Source organism: Salvelinus alpinus, chromosome 20, assembly GCF_045679555.1.
Source record: "Salvelinus alpinus chromosome 20, SLU_Salpinus.1, whole genome shotgun sequence".
Lineage (NCBI taxonomy): Eukaryota > Metazoa > Chordata > Actinopteri > Salmoniformes > Salmonidae > Salvelinus > Salvelinus alpinus.
In genome coordinates, this window is record NC_092105.1 from 1,549,046 (window position 1) to 1,564,301 (window position 15,256).

General features: G+C 54.3%; 1 protein-coding gene across 1 annotated transcript in view; it reads left to right on the forward strand.

Annotated features, from left to right (window-relative positions):
- The window catches only part of LOC139546196 (bone morphogenetic protein receptor type-2-like), a 96,833-nt gene that overhangs the window by 68,169 nt on the left and 13,408 nt on the right, over positions 1 to 15,256 (forward strand). Inside the window, exons 7-11 of the mRNA XM_071354297.1 lie at positions 1,267 to 1,427; positions 1,809 to 1,956; positions 5,275 to 5,411; positions 9,985 to 10,157; positions 12,257 to 12,600. Coding sequence (XP_071210398.1) covers positions 1,267 to 1,427; positions 1,809 to 1,956; positions 5,275 to 5,411; positions 9,985 to 10,157; positions 12,257 to 12,600 — 963 coding nt within the window. The remainder of the gene's footprint in view (positions 1 to 1,266; positions 1,428 to 1,808; positions 1,957 to 5,274; positions 5,412 to 9,984; positions 10,158 to 12,256; positions 12,601 to 15,256) is intronic.

The following is a 15,256-nucleotide window of genomic DNA, read 5'->3' on the forward strand; positions in this document are numbered from 1 at the left end:
GTCATGCTAGAGAGCGAACACACTGTTCTGTTCTTCATCAAACTACAGGCTGCTGGGCTTCTGGCTAGGGAGAAGGCATCAAGATGGGGCATATAGGGCTGCTCTCTCTCTCTCTGTCTCTCTCTCTGTCTCTCTCTGTGTCTCTCTCTCTATCTCTGTCTGTCTCTCTCTCTCTGTCTCTCTCTGTCTGTGTCTCTCTCTCTGTCTCTGTCTGTCTCTCTCTCTGTGTCTCTATCTCTGTCTCTCTCTCTCTCTCTCTCTCTCTCTCTATCTCTCTCTCTGTGTGTCTGTCTGTCTCTGTGTCTTTCTGTCTGTCTCTCTCTGTGTTATATAGTGAAATATTGCAGTTTAACCGTAGTATTAACTGTGGAATATAGTGAAATATTGCAGTTTAACCATAGTATTAACTGTGTTATATAGTGAAATATTGCAGTTCAACCATAGTATTAACTGTGTTATATAGTGAAATATTGCAGTTCAACCATAGTATTAACTGTGTTATATAGTGAAATATTGCAGTTCAACCATAGTATTAACTGTGTTATATAGTGAAATATTGCAGTTCAACCATAGTATTAACTGCAGTATTCAGCAATGCGCTCTAAGTCATGACATGAACATAAAGCAGACAGTAATGGAGACATTCAAATACTAATGGGCCTTCCTCTTATCTCTCTCCCTTCCTCCTCCCTCCTCTTCTTTCCCTTCCTCCTCCCTCCTCTTCTCTCTCTCCTGCCCTTCCCCCTCCTCCCTCCCTCCTCTTCTCTCTCTCGCCCTTCCTCCTCCCTTCCTCCCGCCCTTCCTCCTCCCTCCCTCCTTCTCTCTCACCCCTTCCTCTTCCCTCCCTCCTTCTCTCTCTCACCCTTCCGTCTCACTCCCTCCTTCTCTCTCTCACCCTTCCTCTTCCCTCCCTCCTTCTCTCTCTCACCCTTCCGTCTCACTCCCTCCTCTTCTCTCTTTCTCGCCCTTCCTCCTCCCTCCCTCCTCTTCTCTCTCTCACCCTTCCTCCTCTCTCTCTCGCCCTTCCTTCTCCCTCCTCTTTCCTCTCTCTGTCACCCTTCCTCCTCCCTCCCTCTTCTCTCACCATCCTCCTTCCCTCCTCTTCTCTCTCTCTCGCCCTTCCTCCTCTCTCTCTCCCTCCTCTTCTCTCTCTCTCTACCTTTCTCCTCCCTCCCTCCTCTCGCTCTTCCTTCCTCTCTCCCTCTTTCTCTCCCTCCTCTTTTCTCTCTCTCTTCTTCCTCCCTCCCTTCCTCCCCTCTCTTCCAGACATCTACAAGCCAGCCATATCTCACAGGGACCTAAACAGCAGGAATGTTCTAGTAAAGAACGATGGGACGTGTGTGATCAGTGACTTTGGTCTGTCCATGAAGCTGACGGGGAACAGACTGGTCAGGCCTGGAGAGGAGGAGAACGCTGCCATCAGTGAGGTGAGTCCCTAACCCCTGACCTCTAACCCTAACCCCAGGTGGTCAGACCTGGAGAGGAGGAGAACGCTGCCATCAGTGAGGTGAGTCCCTAACCTTTAACCCTAACCCTAACCCCAGGTGGTCAGGCCTGGAGAGGAGGAGAACGCTGCCATCAGTGAGTTTAGTCAGAAGAGGTTCTGGAGGGTTAGTGTAGTTATAACACTGGTTCTGTCTCTCTCCAGGTGGGTCCAGTCCACTACATGGTCCCAGAGGTTCTGGAGGGTTAGTGTAGAGTTATAACACTGCTTCTGTCTCTCTCCAGGTGGGTCCAGTCCACTACATGGTCCCAGAGGTTCTGGAGGGTTAGTGTAGAATTATAACACTGGTTCTGTCTATCTCCAGGTGGGAACGATCCGCTACATGGCCCCAGAGGTTCTGGAGGGGGCGGTGAACCTGAGGGACTGTGAGTCGGCTCTGAAGCAGGTGGACATGTACGCCCTGGGCCTCGTCTACTGGGAGACCTTCATGAGGTGTACTGACCTCTTCCCAGGTAATAACCCTGACCTCTGACCCTGGGCCTCGTCTACTGGGAGACCTTCATGAGGTGTACTGACCTCTTCCCAGGTAATAACCCTGACCTCTGACCCTGGGCCTCGTCTACTGGGAGACCTTCATGAGGTGTACTGACCTCTTCCCAGGTAATAACCCTGACCTCTGACCCTGGGCCTCGTCTACTGGGAGACCTTCATGAGGTGTACTGACCTCTTCCCAGGTAATAACCCTGACCTCTAACCCTGGGCCTCGTCTACTGGGAGACCTTCATGAGGTGTACTGACCTCTTCCCAGGTAATAACCCTGACCTCTGACCCTGGGCCTCGTCTACTGGGAGACCTTCATGAGGTGTACTGACCTCTTCCCATGTAATAACCCTGACCTCTGACCCTGGGCCTCGTCTACTGGGAGACCCTTCATGAGGTGTACTGACCTCTTCCCAGGTAATAACCCTGACCTCTGACCCTGGGCCTCGTCTACTGGGAGACCTTCATGAGGTGTACTGACCTCTTCCCAGGTAATAACCCTGACCTCTGACCCTGGGCCTCGTCTACTGGGAGACCTTCATGAGGTGTACTGACCTCTTCCCAGGTAATAACCCTGACCTCTAACCCTGGGCCTCGTCTACTGGGAGACCTTCATGAGGTGTACTGACCTCTTCCCAGGTAATAACCCTGACCTCTAACCCTGGGCCTCGTCTACTGGGAGACCTTCATGAGGTGTACTGACCTCTTCCCAGGTAATAACCCTGACCTCTGACCCTGGGCCTCGTCTACTGGGAGACCCTTCATGAGGTGTACTGACCTCTTCCCAGATAATAACCCTGACCTCTGACCCTGGGCCTCGTCTACTGGGAGACCCTTCATGAGGTGTATCAAAAATGATCTATTATATTGACAAGATGGTCGACTGACTCCTCTAACAATGGAAATACATGAGGGTGAAAGATATGAGCGAGGAGGGGAGATCAGGTGCAACAGAGAGGCCAGCTACGCGTTCCAACAACACGACTCCGATATACAGAGCCTTCAGACAGTATTCATACCCCTTATTCTACATGTTGTTGTTATAGCCTGAATTCAAAATAGATTAAATATATATTTTTCTTATCCATCTACACACAATGCCCCATAATGACAAAGTGAAATATGTTTTTGGAAATGTTAGCAAATGTATTGAAAATGAGTTACAGAAATCTCATTTACATAAGTATTCAACCCCCTGAGTCAATACCTGTTAGAATCACCTTTAGTAGTGATTACAGCTGGGAGTCTTTCTGGGTGAGTCTCTAACAGCTGGGAGTCCTTCTGGGTAAGTCTCTAAGAGCTGCTAGTCTTTTTGGGTAAGTCTCTAAGAGCTGCTAGTCTTTCTGGGTAAGTCTCTAAGAGCTGCTAGTCTTTCTGGGTAAGTCTCTAACAGCTGTGAGTCTTTCTGGGTAAGTCTCTAAGAGCTGTGAGTCTTTCTGGGTGAGTCTCTAACAGCTGTGAGTCTTTCTGGGTAAGTCTCTAAGAGCTGTGAGTCTTTCTGGGTGAGTCTCTAACAGCTGTGAGTCTTTCTGGGTAAGTCTCTAACAGCTGTGAGTCTTTCTGGGTGAGTCTCTAACAGCTGTGAGTCTTTCTGGGTGAGATTCTAAGAGCTGTGAGTCCTTCTGGGTGAGTCTCTAAGAGCTGTGAGTCCTTCTGGGTAAGTCTCTAACAGCTTTCCACACCTGGATTGCACTATATTTGCCCATTTATTAATTTCAGAATTCTTCAAGCTCTGTCAAGTTGGTTGTTGATCATTGCTAGACAACCATTTACAGGTCTTGCCATAGATTGTCAAGTAGATTTAAGTCAAAACTGTAACTCGGCCACTCAGGAACATTCTCTGTCTTCTTGGTAAGAAACTCCATGGTAGAGTTGGAGTTGTGCTTTACATTATTGTCCTGCTGAAATGTGAATTCATCTGAACAAGGCTTTCCTCTATGATTTTGCCTGTGTCTAGTTCCATTCTGTTATTTTTTTATCCTGGAAAACTCCCCAGTCCTTAACAATTACAAGCATACACATAACATGATGCAGACACCACTATGCTTGAAAATATAGAGAGGGGGTACTAAGTGATGTGTTGTATTGTATTTGCCCCAAACATAACACTTTGTATTCAGGACAAAAAGGGAATTGCTTTGCCTATATTTTTTGCAGTATTTCTTTAGTCCCTTGTTGCAAACAGGATGAATGTTTTGGAATATTTTTATTCTGTACAGGCTTCCTTCTTTTCACCCTGTTATTTAGGTTAGTATTATGGAGTAACTACAATGTTGTTGATCCATCCTCAGTTTTCTCCTATCACAGCTATTAAACACTAACTGTTTTAAAGTCACCATTGACCTCATGGTGAAATCCCTGAGCAGTTTCCTTCCTCTCTGGCAACTGAGTTAGGAAGGACACCTGCATCTTTGTAGTGACTGGGTGTATTGATACACCATCCAAAGTGTAATTAATAACTTCACCATGCTCAAAGGGATATTCAATATCTGCTATTTAAAAAAAAAAAAAAAATGTTTTACCCATCTACCAATAGGTGCCCTTCTTTGCGAGGAATTGGAAAACCTCACTGGTCTGTGTGGTTGAATCTGTGTTTGAAATTCACTCCTCGACTGAGGGACCTTACAGATAATTGTATGTGTGGGGTACAGAGATGTTAAACACTATTATTGCACACAGAGTGAGTCCAAGCAACTTATTATGTGACTTGTTAATAAGCACATTTTTACTCCTGAACTTATGTATTCTTGCCATAACAAAGAGGTTGAATACTTATTGATTCAAGAAATGTGTGCTTTTATTTTTATTTAATTTGTAAAAATGTCCACTTTGACATTACGGGGTATTGTGTGGAGGCCAGTAACACAACATCTCAGTTTAATCCATTTTAAATTCAGGCTGTAACACAACAAAATGTGGGAAAAGTCAAGGGGTATGAATACTTTCTGAAGGCTCCGTATAAACACAGTGAGCAAAGAATGTTCTAGAAACAGATTCCATGGGTGTTTCTCAATATGCATTCTACCGTGCTCCCCTGACTCACTGGGTGTTTCTCAATATGCATTCTACCGTGCTCTCCTGACTCACTGGGTGTTTCTCAATATGCATTCTACCGTGCTCTCCTGACTCACTGGGTGTTTCTCAATATGCATTCTACCGTGCTCTCCTGACTTAACCCCTTCTCTGTCAGTGTGTGTAGGTCTAGCTTGAGTTGAGGTGTTGCTCTCCAGATAGTACAGGAACATTTAACGGTGTAACTCGGTGTAACACAGCGTCTCTGTGTCCTCCAGGAGAGGCGGTGCCTGACTATCAGGTGGCGTTCCAGGCAGAGGCAGGGAACCACCCCTCCTTTGAGGACATGCAGGTCCTGGTGTCCAGAGAGAAAGAGAGACCCAAGTTCCCTGAGGCCTGGAAGGAGAACAGCCTGGTGAGCCTGACTACTATTGTCCTGCCCTTACATGTGTGTTTGGCCTCGCTCCGAGTCTCACTCCTAACCTCGCTCCGAGCCTCACTCCGAGCCTCACTCCAAACCTCTCTCCAAGCCTCTCTCCAAGCCTCGCTCCCACCCTCTCTCCCACCCTCTCTCCCACCCTCGCTCCGAGCCTCGCTCCTAGCCTCGCTCCTAGCCTCGCTCCGAGCCTCGCTCCTAGCCTCGCTCCTACCCTCACTCCTAACTCGCTCCTAACAACTCTCCTAGTCTCGCTCCTTCCCTCACTCCTAACTCGCTCCTAACAACTCTCCTAGTCTCGCTCCTAATCTCGCTCCTATCCTCGCTCCTAATCTCGCTCCGAGCCTCGCTCCTATCCTTGCTCCTAGCCTCTTTCCCGAGCCTCGCTCCTATCCTTGCTCCTAGCCTCTTTCCCGAGCCTCGCTCCTATCCTTGCTCCTAGCCTCTTTCCCGAGCCTCGCTCCTAGCCTCGCTTCTACCCTCGCTCCTAGCCTCGCTCCTAGCCTCGCTCCGAGCCTCGCTCCTAGCCTCGCTCCTACCCTCGCTCCTACCCTCGCTCCTACCCTCGCTCCTAACAACGCTCCTAATCTCGCTCCTAATCTCGCTCCTAATCTCGCTCCGAGCCTCGCTCCTAGCCTCGTATCCGAGCTTTGCTCCTACCCTCGCTCCTACCCTCGCTCCTAACAACGCTCCTAGTCTCGCTCCTAACCTCGCTCCTATCCTTGCTCCTAATCTCGCTCCTAATCTCGCTCCTAATCTCGCTCCTAATCTCGCTCCGAGCCTCGCTCCTAGCCTCGTATCCGAGCCTTTCTCCTTCCCTCGCTCCTTCCCTCGCTCCTAACTCGCTCCTAACAACGCTACTATCTTCGCTCCTAATCTCGCTCCTAATCTCGCTCCTATCCTTGCTCCTAGCCTCTTTCCCGAGCCTCGCTCCTAGCCTCGCTCCTATCCTCGCTCCTAGCCTCTTACCCGAGCCTCGCTCCTAGCCTCGCTCCTAGCCTCTTTCCCGAGCCTCGCTCCTAGCCTCTTTCCCGAGCCTCGCTCCTAGCCTCTTTCCCGAGCCTCGCTCCTAGCCTCTTTCCCGAGCCTCGCCCCTAACCTCTTTCCCGAGCCTCTTTCCAAGCCTCGCTCCTAGCCTCTTTCCCGAGCCTCGCTCCTAGCCTCTTTCCCGAGCCTCTTTCCGAGCCTTGCTCCTAGTCTCTTTCCCGAGCCTCACTCCTAGCCTCTTTCCCGAGCCTCGCTCCTAGCCTCTTTCCCGAGCCTCGCTCCTAGCCTCTTTCCAAGTCTCGCTCCTAGCCTCTTTCCCGAGGCTCGCTCCTAGCCCCTTTCCCGAGTCTCGCTCCTAGCCTCGCCCCTAGCCTCTTACCTGAGCCTCGCTCCTAGCCTCTTTCCAATTCTCGCTCCTAGCCTCTTTCCCGAGCCTCGCTCCTAGCCTCTTTCCAAGTCTCGCTCCTAGCCTCTTTCCCGAGGCTCGCTCCTAGCCTCTTTCCCGAGCCTCGCTCCTAGCCTCTTTCCCGAGCCTCGCTCCTAGCCTCTTTCCCGAGCCTCGCTCCTAGCCTCGCCCCTAGCCTCTTTCCCGAGTCTCGCTCCTAGCCTCTTTCCAAGCCTCGCTCCTAGCCTCTTTCCCGAGCCTTGCAACTAGCCTCGCTCCTAGCCTCTTTCCCGAGCCTCGCTCCTAGCCTCTTTCCTGAGCCTCGCTCCGAGCCTCGCTCCTAGCCTCTTTCCCGAGCCTCGCTCCCAGCCTCTTTCCCGAGCCTTGCTCCTAGCCTCGCTCCTAGCCTCTTTCCCGAGCCTCGCTCCTAGCCTCTTTCCCGAGTCTCGCTCCTAGCCTCGCTCCTAACGTCGCTCCTAGCCTCGCTCCTAGCCTCTTTCCCGAGCCTCGCTCCTAGCCTCGCCCCTAGCCTCTTTCCCGAGTCTCGCTCCTAGCCTCTTTCCAAGCCTCGCTCCTAGCCTCTTTCCCGAGCCTCGCTCCTAGCCTCTTTCCCGAGCCTCGCTCCTAGCCTCGCCCCTAGCCTCTTTCCAAGCCTCGCTCCTAGCCTCTTTCCCGAGCCTTGCTCCTAGCCTCACTCCTAGCCTCTTTCCCGAGTCTCGCTCCTAGCCTCTTTCCCGAGCCTCGCTCCTAGCCTCTTTCCCGAGCCTCGCTCCTAGCCTCTTTCCCGAGTCTCGCTCCTAGCCTCGCTCCTAGCCTCGCTCCTAACGTCGCTCCTAGCCTCGCTCCTAGCCTCTTTCCCGAGCCTCGCTCCTAGCCTCTTTCCCGAGCCTCGCTCCTAGCCTCTTTCCCGAGCCTCGCTCCTAGCCTCTTTCCCGAGCCTCGCTCCTAGGCTCGCCCCTAGCCTCTTTCCCGAGTCTCGCTCCTAGCCTCTTTCCAAGCCTCGCTCCTAGCCTCTTTCCCGAGCCTTGCTCCTAGCCTCACTCCTAGCCTCTTTCCCGAGTCTCGCTCCTAGCCTCTTTCCCGAGCCTCGCTCCTAGCCTCTTTCCCGAGCCTCGCTCCTAGCCTCTTTCCCGAGTCTCGCTCCTAGCCTCGCTCCTAGCCTCGCTCCTAACGTCGCTCCTAGCCTCGCTCCTAGCCTCTTTCCCGAGCCTCGCTCCTAGCGTCTTTCCCGAGCCTCGCTCCTAGCCTCTTTCCCGAGTCTCGCTCCTAGTCTCGCTCCTAACGTCGCTCCTAGCCTCGCTCCTAGCCTCTTTCCCGAGCCTCGCTCCTAGCCTCGCCCCTAGCCTCTTTCCCGAGCCTTGCAACTAGCCTCGCTCCTAGCCTCTTTCCCGAGCCTCGCTCCTAGCCTCTTTCCTGAGCCTCGCTCCGAGCCTCGCTCCTAGCCTCTTTCCCGAGCCTCGCTCCTAGCCTCTTTCCCGAGCCTTGCTCCTAGCCTCGCTCCTAGCCTCTTTCCCGAGCCTCGCTCCTAGCCTCGCCCCTAGCCTCTTTCCCGAGTCTCGCTTCTAGCCTCTTTCCAAGCCTCGCTCCTAGCCTCTTTCCCGAGCCTCGCTCCTAGCCTCTTTCCCGAGTCTCGCTCCTAGCCTCTTTCCAAGCCTCGCTCCTAGCCTCTTTCCCGAGCCTTGCTCCTAGCCTCGCTCCTAGCCTCTTTCCCGAGCCTCGCTCCTAGCCTCTTTCCCGAGTCTCGCTCCTAGCCTCTTTCCAAGCCTCGCTCCTAGCCTCTTTCCCGAGCCTTGCTCCTAGCCTCACTCCTAGCCTCTTTCCCGAGTCTCGCTCCTAGCCTCTTTCCCGAGCCTCGCTCCTAGCCTCTTTCCCGAGCCTCGCTCCTAGCCTCTTTCCCGAGTCTCGCTCCTAGCCTCGCTCCTAGCCTCGCTCCTAACGTCGCTCCTAGCCTCGCTCCTAGCCTCTTTCCCGAGCCTCGCTCCTAGCCTCTTTCCCGAGCCTCGCTCCTAGCCTCTTTCCCGAGCCTCGCTCCTAGCCTCGCTCCTAACGTCGCTCCTAGCCTCGCTCCTAGCCTCTTTCCCGAGCCTCGCTCCTAGCCTCGCTCCTAGCCTCTTTCCCGAGCCTCGCTCCTAGCCTCGCTCCTAGCCTCTTTCCCGAGCCTCGCTCCTAGCCTCTTTCCTGAGCCTCGCTCCGAGCCTCGCTCCTAGCCTCTTTCCCGAGCCTCGCTCCTAGCCTCTTTCCCGAGCCTTGCTCCTAGCCTCGCTCCTAGCCTCTTTCCCGAGCCTCGCTCCTAGCCTCTTTCCCGAGTCTCGCTCCTAGCCTCGCTCCTAACGTCGCTCCTAGTCTCGCTCCTAGCCTCTTTCCCGAGCCTCGCTCCTAGCCTCGCCCCTAGCCTCTTTCCCGAGTCTCGCTCCTAGCCTCTTTCCAAGCCTCGCTCCTAGCCTCTTTCCCGAGCCTCGCTCCTAGCCTCTTTCCCGAGCCTCGCTCCTAGCCTCGCTCCTAACGTCGCTCCTAGTCTCGCTCCTAGCCTCTTTCCCGAGCCTCGCTCCTAGCCTCGCCCCTAGCCTCTTTCCAAGCCTCGCTCCTAGCCTCTTTCCCGAGCCTTGCTCCTAGCCTCACTCCTAGCCTCTTTCCCGAGTCTCGCTCCTAGCCTCTTTCCCGAGCCTCGCTCCTAGCCTCTTTCCCGAGCCTCGCTCCTAGCCTCGCTCCTAGCCTCGCTCCTAACGTCGCTCCTAGCCTCGCTCCTAGCCTCTTTCCCGAGCCTCGCTCCTAGCCTCTTTCCCGAGGCTCGCCCCTATCCTCGCTCCTAGCCTCTTTCCAAGCCTCGCTCCTAGGCTCTTTCCCGAGCCTCACTCCTAGCCTCTTTCCCGAGCCTCGCTCCTAGTCTCTTTCCCGAGCCTCGCTCCTCTCCCTCATTGAACTCATCCGAGAGGTGAAGCTGAAGGTGAAAGCTGATGCTGATCTTCCACCATTCTGGTCTCACCTGGCAAGACCCCTTTAATCAATGCAGATGAAGGGGAGGAGACCATTGCGATGTAGAGTGTCTGAGAATAGGATTTAGATGTGTAACTACGGTTCCCCCCAGGCGGTACGTTCCCTGAAGCCTGGAAGGAAAACAGCCTGGTGAGACCTGTGGTGTGTGTGGTATGGTGTGTGTTAGCCTCTGTAACCTTCCCCCAGGCGGTGCGTTCCCTGAAGGAGACCATGGAGGACTGCTGGGACCAGGATGCTGAGGCCAGGCTGACCGCTCAGTGTGCAGAGGAGCGCATGGCTGAACTGCTGCAGATCTGGGACAGGACCAAGTCTGTCAGTCCTACTGTTAACCCCATGACCACCACACTGCAGAACGAGAGGTGAACACACACACACACACACACAGGACCAAGTCTGTCAGTCCTACTGTTAACCCCATGACCACCACACTGCAGAACGAGAGGTGAACACACACACACAGGAACAAGCCTGTTAGCATGTAGACCTTACTGTATAATCACATCTCTCAGCTAGTTAAAGGGATAGGTTGGGATTTTGGGATACGCCCTTTATCTACTTCCCCAGAGGCAGATGAACATGTGGATACATTTTTTTTGGCTGCGTTCAGTTTGAAGGAATTTGCTAACTAGCGTTAGCGCAAATAGTTATTGAGCTAATGCTAGTTAGCATTGGCTCGCAAAACTACCTTGTAACTTCCTTCATACTGGACCCAGAGACATAAAAATGGTTTAAAACTTTGATCTGATCTGACTCTGGGGAAGCAGATAAAGAAAGGGCTTTATGGCCTCCCGGGTGGCGCAGTGGTCTAGGGCACTGCATCGCAGTGCTAGCTGCGCCACCAGAGTCTCTGGATTCGCGCCCAGGCTCTGTCGCAGCCGGCCGCGACCGGGAGGTCCGTGTGGCGACGCACAATTGGCCTAGCGTCGTCCGGGTTAGGGAGGGTTTGGCCGGTAGGGATATCCTTGTCTCATCGCGCTCCAGCGACTCCTGTGGCGGGCCGGGCGCAGGGCGCGCTAACCGAGGGGGCCAGGTGCACGGTGTTTCCTCCGACACATTGGTGCGGCTGGCTTCCGGGTTGGAGGCGCGCTGTGTTAAGAAGCAGTGCGGCTTGGTTGGGTTGTGATTCGGAGGACGCATGGCTTTCGACCTTCGTCTCTCCCGAGCCCGTACGGGAGTTGTAGCAATGAGACAAGATAGTAATTACTAGCGATTGGATACCACGAAAATTGGGGAGAAAAGGGGGTAAAAAAAATGAAAAAAGAAAGGGCTTTATTTCCAGAATCCCAAACTATTCCTTTAATACACATCAACATAAAGTTTTAATTTATTTTTTATTTCACCTTTATTTAACCAGGTAGGTTAGTTGAGAACAAGTCAACAGTGACCTGGCCAAGATAAAGCAAAGCAGTGTGACACATACAACACAGAGTTACACATGGAGTAAAACAAACATACAGTCAATAATACAGTAGAAAAATAAGTCTATATACAATGTGAGCAAATGAGGTGAGATAAGGGAGGTAAAGGCAAAAAAAGGCCATGGTGGTGAAGTAAATACAATATAGCAAGTAAAACACTGGAATGGTAGATTTGCAGTGGAAGAATGTGCAAAGGAGCAAAATAAATAAATAAATACAGTGGGGGGGAGAGGTAGTTATTTGGGCTAAATTATAGATGGGCTATGTACAGGTGCAGTAATCTATGAGCTGCTCTGACAGCTGGTGCTTAAAGCTAGTGAGGGAGATAAGTGTTTCCAGTTTGAGATTTTTGTAGTTCGTTCCAGTCATTGGCAGCAGAGAACTGGAAGGAAAGGCGGCCAAAGGAGGAATTGGCTTTGGTGGTGACTAGTGCGATATACCTGCTGGAGCGCGTGCTACAGGTAGGTGCTGCTATGGTGACCAGCGAGCTGAGATAAGGGGGGACTTTACCTAGCAGGGTCTTGTAGATAACCTGGAGCCAGTGGGTTTGGCAACGAGTATGAAGTGAGGGCCAGCCAACGAGAGCGTACAGGTCGCAGTGGTGGGTAGTATATGGGGCTTTGGTGACAAAACGGATGGCACTGTGATAGACTACATCCAATTTATTGAGTAGAGTGTTGGAGGCTATTTTGTAAATGACATCGCCGAAGTCGAGGATTGGTAGGATAGTCAGTTTTACGAGGGTATGTTTGGCAGCATGAGTGAAGGAGGCTTTGTTGCGAAATAGGAAACCGATTCTAGATTTGACTTTGGATTGGAGATGTTTGATGTGAGTCTGGAAGGAGAGTTTACAGTCTAACCAAACAACTAGGTATTTGTAGTTGTCCGCATATTCTAAGTCAGAACCGTCCAGAGTAGTGATGCTGGATGGGCGTGCAGGTGCAGGTAGCGATCGGTTGAAGAGCATGCATTTAGTTTTACTTAAAGTAGGGCTGCTTATATGACTGTTCAACCACCTTCCATCTGCTTGCCTCTAACAGGAACCTGTCTCACGGCCGGAGGGGTCCTAAAGTCAGCCCTTACCCCGACTACTCCTCGTCCTCCTACATCGAGGACCACGAGGGCCACACGGTGAAGAACCTCCCCGGTGGAGACACCTCTATGTCGTGGACCTCCTCCATCGGCATCCTGGGGGGAACCAACAGTGCCCCCGCTGGCCCGGAGAAGAACCGAAACTCCATCAACGCCGAGCGTCAGCAGGCCCGTCTGCCCAGCCCGGAGAGCAGCGGCGCCAGCCTCTCCTCCAACACGGGGTTCACTCCCAACACCGTCATGACCACCATCTCTGAGTCAGGACACGGGGAGGACTCCTCCAGCACACTAGGTAATATTATTACTAGATTATATTATTATATTTATAGATTATATTATTTATTAGGTACTGGAAATAGGGATGCCAGGAGAACGCTACCTGCCCCAATGCATAGTGCCAACTGTAAAGTTTGGTGGAGGAGGCATAATGGTCTGGTGCTGTTTTTCATGGTTCAGGCTTAGCCCCTTAGTTCCAGTGAAGGGAAATCTTAACGCCACAGCATACAATGACATTCTAGATGATTCTGTGCTTCCAACAGTTTGGGGAACGCCCTTTCCTGTTTCAGCATGACAATGTCTCCGTGCACGCCCATAATTTAGAATGAGATGTTGGACCAGCTTTTGGTGATGTAGTGTTTATGGAGTCCTCTTTATTTACTGCAGTCCCCTCATCCCCCTCAGTCCCCTCATTCCCCTCAGTCCCCTCATTCTCCTCATTCTCCTCATTCCCCCCAGTCCCCTCATCCCCCTCAGTCCCCTCATCCCCCCCAGTCCCCTCATTCTCCTCATTCCCCCCAGTCCCCTCATTCCCCCCCAGTCCCCTCATCCCCCCCAGTCCCCTCATTACCTCAGTCCCCTCATTCCCCTCAGTCCCCTCATTCCCCCCAGTCCCCTCATTCCCCCCCGTCCCCTCAGTCCCCTCATTCCCCTCATTCCCCTCATTCCCCCCAGTCCCCCCATTCCCCCCAGTCCCCTCAGTCCCCTCAGTCCCCTCATTCCCCCCAGTCCCCTCATTCCCCCCGTCCCCTCATTCCCCCCAGTCCCCTCATTCCCCCCAGTCCCCTCATTCCCCTTAGTCCCCTCATTCCCCCCCAGTCCCCTCATTCCCCCCAGTCCCCTCATTCCCCCCAGTCCCCTCAGTCCCCTCATTCCCCTCATTCCCCCCAGTCCCTCCAGTCCCCTCATTCCCCCCAGTCCCCTCATTCCCCCCAGTCCCCTCATTCCCCCCAGTCCCTCCAGTCCCCTCATTCCCCTCATTCCCCTCATTCCCCCCAGTCCCCCCAGTCCCCTCATTCTCCCCAGTCCCTCCAGTCCCCTCATTCCCCTCAGTCCCCTCATTCCCCCCAGTCCCCTCATTCCCCCCAGTCCCTCCAGTTTCCCTCATTCCCCTCATCCCCCCCAGTCCCCTCATTCCCCCCAGTCCCCCCATTCCCCCCAGTCCCCTCATTCCCCCCAGTCCCCCCAGTCCCCTCATTCTCCCCAGTCCCCTCATTCCCCCCAGTCCCCTCATTCCCCCCAGTCCCCTCAGTCCCCTCATTCCCCCCAGTCCCCTCATTCCCCTCAGTCCCCTCATTCCCCCCAGTCCCCTCATTCCCCTCATTCCCCCCAGTCCCCTCATTCCCCCCAGTCACCTCAGTCCCCCCAGTCCCCTCATTCTCCTCAGTCCCCTCATTCCCCCCAGTCCCCTCATTCCCCCCAGTCCCCTCATTCCCCCCAGTCCCCTCATTCCCCCCAGTCCCCTCATTCCCCCCAGTCCCCTCATTCCCCTCAGTCCCCTCATTCCCCTCAGTCCCCTCATTCCCCCCAGTCCCCTCAGTCCCCTCAGTCCCCCCAGTCCCCTCATTCCCCCCAGTCCCCTCATTCCCCTCAGTCCCCTCATTCCCCTCAGTCCCCTCATTCCCCTCAGTCCCCTCATTCCCCTCAGTCCCCTCAGTCCCCTCATTCCCCCCCAGTCCCCTCATTCCCCCCAGTCCCCTCATTCCCCCCAGTCCCCTCAGTCCCCTCATTCCCCCCAGTCCCCTCATTCCCCTCATCCCCCCCCAGTCCCCTCAGTCCCCCCATTCCCCCCAGTCCCCTCATTCCCCCCATTCCCCTCAGTCCCCTCATTCCCCCCAGTCCCCTCATTCCCCCCAGTCCCCTCATTCCCCCCAGTCCCCTCATTCCCCCCAGTCCCCTCATTCCCCCCAGTCCCCTCATTCCCCTCATTCCCCCCAGTCCCCTCATTCCCCCCAGTCCCCTCATTCCCCCCAGTCCCCTTATTCCCCCCAGTCCCCTCATTCCCCCCAGTCCCCTCAGTCCCCTCATTCCCCCCAGTCCCCTCATTCCCCTCAGTCCCCTCATTCCCCTCAGTCCCCTCATTCCCCTCAGTCCCCTCATTCCCCCCAGTCCCCTCATTCCCCCCAGTCCCCTCATTCCCCCCAGTCCCCTCAGTCCCCTCATTCCCCCCAGTCCCCTCATTCCCCTCAGTCCCCTCATTCCCCCCAGTCCCCCCAGTCCCCTCAGTCCCCTCATTCCCCCCAGTCCCCTCATTCCCCTCAGTCCCCTCAGTCCCCTCATTCCCCCCAGTCCCCTCATTCACCCCAGTCCCCTCATTCCCCCCAGTCCCCTCATTCCCCCCAGTCCCCCCAGTCCCCTCATTCCCCTCATCCCCCCCAGTCCCCTCATTCCCCCCAGTCCCCTCATTCCCCCCAGTCCCCTCATTCCCCCCAGTCCCCTCAGTCCCCCCAGTCCCCTCATTCCCCCCAGTCCCCTCATTCCCCCCAGTCCCCTCAGTCCCCTCATTCCCCCCAGTCCCCTCATTCCCCCCAGTCCCCTCATCCCCCCCAGTCCCCTCATTCCCCCCAGTCCCCTTATTCCCCTCAGTCCCCTCATTCCCCCCAGTCCCCTCATTCCCCCCAGTCCCCTCATTCCCCCCAGTCCCCTCAGTCCCCTCAGTCCCCTCATTCCCC